The sequence below is a fragment of the Hydractinia symbiolongicarpus genome, chromosome 10 (genome assembly GCF_029227915.1).
Source record: "Hydractinia symbiolongicarpus strain clone_291-10 chromosome 10, HSymV2.1, whole genome shotgun sequence".
In the NCBI taxonomy this organism is placed as follows: Eukaryota; Metazoa; Cnidaria; class Hydrozoa; order Anthoathecata; family Hydractiniidae; genus Hydractinia; species Hydractinia symbiolongicarpus.
The window spans coordinates 17,982,172-17,987,643 of NC_079884.1; the positions used below are offsets into that span (position 1 = coordinate 17,982,172).

At 37.8% G+C, this 5,472-nt stretch overlaps 1 protein-coding gene across 1 annotated transcript; it reads right to left on the bottom strand.

The window, feature by feature from the left end:
• Nucleotides 1–2,597: 2,597 nt before the first annotated feature.
• LOC130612928 (uncharacterized) lies at nucleotides 2,598–3,298 on the bottom strand. Its single transcript, XM_057434259.1, has 2 exons — nucleotides 3,258–3,298; nucleotides 2,598–3,114 (listed from the first exon to the last, which is right to left on the bottom strand). The coding sequence occupies exons 1-2, from the start codon at nucleotides 3,296–3,298 to the stop codon at nucleotides 2,598–2,600; spliced, it is 558 nt and encodes a 185-aa protein (XP_057290242.1).
• Nucleotides 3,299–5,472: the final 2,174 nt, after the last annotated feature.

A 5,472-nucleotide genomic window follows, 5' to 3' on the forward strand; every position in this document is an offset into this window, starting at 1 on the left:
TATTTGATCTGGAGATGACCGGGAGCAATACGAAACGTAATATCGTTTCAAATATTGGCAAGAGTCTGGTTGAAAATCACACTAAATGCTCATGAAATTCAAAGTATCAACGACTACAGAGTGTTTGCTGTCCATCGAGATCTCTGGTTATCGAAATTTGAACGTTCAAATAATTTGATGCTCGAGGGAATCTATCCTAATGATGGCACTATCCGCGCATTACAAGTAAATGCTAGTGATCATGTGGGCAACCTTGAAGAAAAGGCGATCGTTGCAGCGTATGAAAATACGTTCTGTTTCCCACTTGGAAAAATGTTTGAATTAGTCAAATATTTGCCCTTCTATCAAACGGGATTACACGATAGGCTCCAATTCGTTCTCCATTTTGCCAAATATGAACATGTTATCAAAGATGCAGGTACAGCGGCTGTACCTGCATCTTTGATAACAGGGAAGTACTGCAGCCAAAGCAGCGGATGCTGGTTACAAGATCAGTAATATTGCACTAGAGTTCGATAAAGTCAACTACGAGGGGCTTGCAAATGCAATGGTATCACGGTACAGTCGTATAGCACTGCCATATGAGAGAGTCTTTCGAAGCAAGGTAATCACCATGAAGAAGGAGGATACTAGCTATAATCTCCAAATCGACACCCCCGCCAAAAGTTTAAAAGGAGTGCTATTACTGTTCGTGGACCCATCGAAAGTCAAAGCTCACTCGGGGCTGAATTAAATATTTTACAACCCCAAAATTGAAAAAATCTCGATCACTGTTGAGGGTTCACCTAATGAACTTTACTCTCACGCGATACTTGGAAAAGATCAATATTAACAAATTGTGAATCTATTTGGTGGCCACGATTCCACAGTAACAATAGGCACCTTAAGAAATAAGGACGGGAAGTTTTGAGGACGGGACAAAATGAAGAAAGACTGGATCGAGTACACTAATCTAGTACGTGAATAATCACCTTAAGAAAAACAATGTCAGACGGGGTGAAACAAGACAGCAAACATGGTGTATTTCCGAGACGTTCGAGAAAGTTTGCTTTTCGCTTATGACGATAACCTCATAAGCGACGAAGAATTTCTGTTGTTGTTTGATTTGAACAGTAGTAAGAATTTGGATTATTCTTACTGGAAGTATCAGCCTTTTGATTTGAATTTATTAAGTGACGACGAGTGTCGAACATATTTCCGATTTTACAGAAACGATGTCTATTTATTGAACGAAAAGTTACATATACCTGAAGAAATAACGTGTTACAATGGGTCAGTGTTCAGTGGTTTAGAAGCATTTTGTGCACTTCTCAAACGATTTGCTTACCCATGTAGGTATGCAGCTATGGTTCCCATCTTTGGTCGACCTGTACTAGAGCTATCACTCATGAGTAATTATATGGTGGATTTTTTATACAACACATATGGAACGCTTCTACATACATTTAATCAACCCTGGTTGGCACCACAGCAACTGGAAATTTTTGCAGCTGCTATTTCGAATAAAGGAGCTCCATTGGATCACTGTTGGGGCTTCATCGACGGAACCGTCAGACCTGTGTGTCGCCCAGGTAGAAATCAACGTGTTTTGTATAATGGCCACAAAAGAGTACATGCTATCAAGTTTCAGCCCATAGTTGCACCGAATGGAATGATAGCAAACTTATATGGTCCAGTTGAAGGAAGAAGGCATGATAGTGGAATGCTAGCAATGTCTGGACTCCTGCAACAACTTCAGTTACACTCACGATCGCCCAATGGTAATCCACTTTGTGTATATGGGGATCCTGCATATCCATTGCGAGTACAGCTGCAAGGTCCATTTAAAGGTAACTTGAACCAACACCAAAAAGATTACAACAAAGCAATGAGCCAAGTTCGTACCTCCGTTAAATGGGTATTTGGAGATATTTCAAAATATTTTGCTTTTATTGACTTCAAAAAAAATTTGAAGATACAACTCAGCGCTGTTGGGAAAATGTATATCACTTGTGCATTGCTAGCAAATGCTCACACCTGCTTGTATAAATCTATGACCTCAACGTATTTTGGAATAGAGCCACCACATTTGGAGGATTATTTTTTGTGAACAACAGTTGTTTTGAATAAATACAGTTGTCTAGACATTTTTGTGATATCTTTGTAAAAACATACTCAACAAAATAAATATACATAAACAAAATAAATTCTGAGAAAATTATTTCCATCAATGTTGTTTCTTGGATTTCTATTGAAAATAATAAAAACAAACAACAGTTTTTCTTAGAAATATATGCTGAATATTCTCTGCTGAGTTTAAAAAGGTTTGTTAGGAGCAATCAAATCAATAAAACTTTTAGTGTTAAACAAAACTTAAGAACCAATATCCACAATCCCCTGCTTCAAAAATCACTACTTTCTTTGCATTATATTGGCCATAAACATTAACATCTGCTGTGTCTGTTGTCGCTGTGACTCCATCTGTTCTCTAATAACTTGGATCATCTCCCGTTGTTGATTTTCAGCAGATGTTTGCTGTGCTGCTTGCATTTCATATTTTTGTTTTTTCAATTCCAACTCATCTTTTCTCAAACTCTGTTCTCTCTCACCTTTTTCCCTCAAGTATTGTATGGTATCAGTTCCAGAACTTTTAGTTTTTTTGCTTTTTTCTCAGTATCTTCACCTCCAGCCTCTGTGGTTAGTTCTTTTCTTTTTTTACTTTCACTGAACGTTTCTAAAGCTTTCATTCTCATGTCGGATGCTGCATTAGCTTCTTTTTCAATTTTCTCTGATTGTTGGCTATCTTGTTCAGCATGTACCTTTTCATACTCCTTAATTTTCTCTGAAATATCTTCCATCGCATCCATAATTTTATCAAACTCAGGAGCAATACCACTAGCTTTCAATTCTTCTCGAGTTTTATTTTGGTAACGTGTTTTTAAAATTCCAAATCTTTCACGAACAGATCTTTGATCCGCTTGAAATTGTTCCGAATCCAACTGACTTAAGTTTTCAGCAATAACTTTCCAAGCATTCCCTCTCTCTTTTGTTCGTGCTTTATATTTGTAGGGTTCAAAAAGAAGCACTTCTCTTAACAACAGTTCGTCTTTACGATCGTTCCAAACCATATGTGACCTTGAAAATTTTAAAAAAATAGTAGAAAAAGTAGCTTTCACTTTCGTACAAACAATTTTGTTTTTTCACAGATTAGCTATACACTTATATTGCATTTATGTAACAAATTTGGAGAAAAGTAAATCCATAATGATGATTTTTACCTTTTTTTGACACTCTTTGCAATTTCTTCATCAATTTTCATCAAGTAAAGCGAAAAAGAAAAACTTTGTTGTCACCTTTATTTCACGACGTGAAACCATGTGTCTTCACGTTGTGAACTTTCGCTAGACGGCTGAATAGGTGGAATCACCTTTGTTCTAAAAATGCGCAGTGTTTAAAAATTACGTAATTCTAGGAAATTCCCGTCCTTAAAACTTCCCGTCCTTATTTCTTAAGGTGGCTAATAGGTCAATTCCTAACTGAAAGAATTGCCCTTTTTGTCAATTTTCGATCATGCCCTGAAAATAATCTTCATGGTAGTGGTAGATATCTTCATCAATTATCCGATGGTATCACATTACGTATGACAAAGAAAGCAGATGGGACGGGCAATATTAGCTGTTATGTGTATCTATTGACTGATGCTCAATTGAACCTCCTGGACAAGCGTTTTATAGCATTCAGTATTAGAGTTTCGAATAAATGACTCTAGATATAGTTAAAGAGCCCCACACATGTGGGATGTGGGAAAACTCAGCGCGTTCTGGACCTTCTCGAGGGTGAATACAAGAAACATTTTCACAACATTATTATCCTGTGTCCAACCATACAATAGAACACCACATACCTCGAGAGATCCTCACTGTGGCGAGATAAGTATGTATTCCTGATTAATCCTAAGGATCAACTGCTTGAATGGATTGAAAAATTATCGTCGCTGTTAGCCGGTGAAAACACGCTGTTCATTATCGATAATATGATTGCTGATGAAAATCTCGATAAAAAAACGACAATCTTTGCTTGAGCTAGCCATCTCGGGCAGACATCGAAAGCATAGACTTTGGCTATTAACACAGTCCTATACCGGTTTACCGAAACATCTGAGACGGCAAAAGAAACAGCTGTGCCTCTGGTACCCCCATGAACGGTCGGATATGAAATTAATCGATGAAGAGACAAATTTGATCAGTGATTGGGAGGAGATTAAACTTGAACTGAAAAAGTCAAAACATTCATGCTTATATGTGAGATTGGAGCACCCTAGAAGCTATAAAATGATCATCAAATTTTAAATAAATATATATTAATAAATGCTCAACAACATTGTACTATTTCTGGTTATTGCCTTACTCAGCTGGACACCGAGAAACGCTGCGGCACACCGAGAAGAATTGGATGAATTAAGGCATCGCGAATTAGGAGTTCGTAGGCTGCCTACCGTGGACCACCTGCCTATCCACGGAATCAAGCACTTATTTGGCGGTAAACAGGTTCGTAGGCACCCTTTAACACCTAGATGCGGATTGGCGACGCTTAAAATTCTCGAGTGAATGATGTTTTATGGATCGATTTGATCCACAAAACGATGTGATATTTATTAAAAAAATTAATATGATATTTGATCGTATACGAGCCTGAATACAAGAAAAAATGATCCTACCGTCCAGTTATTTTGGATCCATGACAAATATCAAATTTTTTATTAGACAACGCCTCGCCCAAATGTATATCCACCTATCTTGCCCGATGTTAGGGATTGGGTTGAAAATTTCCAACATTTCTATCTTAAAAATATTGATAGATCCGGATAGCGAGCCATCAATAGCCAGCGTTGAGTTTTCCCTTACTCATTTGAAGCCACAGCAAGGCAAGGTTTTTCATCACACACCATACAATGTGACTTTTGATTCGGTCGAGGAAAAAATTGTCGTTTATTTTCCTAAAGAATCACAAGACGGTGCCTATGCGATGACGCTATGCCAGTACACGGATCCCTACGCTGATCTTGTTGATCCTAATATACGTTTCATATGCATCGCGGAGGATCCGAAATAGTAGGGGTGCGGCGGGATGGGTCCCCTTAAAAAAAGTTTTCTTTTCATGGATTTGTCCAAAATAAGAAATTTCGGATTCAAAAAAAATAACAAATAAAAATGTCTCTTGTAAGTCAACGTGCAATTGTCGAGCAGTTCAACTTTAATGAAGAAAAAGTCCGATCTGTGTATGTTGAGGGTCAAGGCGAATGCCTTGTAACCTGCGATGTATTTAGAGCCGTTGGATATACAGATGATGACAATGACAGGAGGACTGTTCGGACACAACAACCAATGTGTGACTTTCTTTTTGGATTCTCCACTCTCTGAGGATAGTAGTTTGATGGTTTTTTGTCCAACCCAAAGATGTTCAGGCTGATAATAAATACTACTTAGTTTTTTT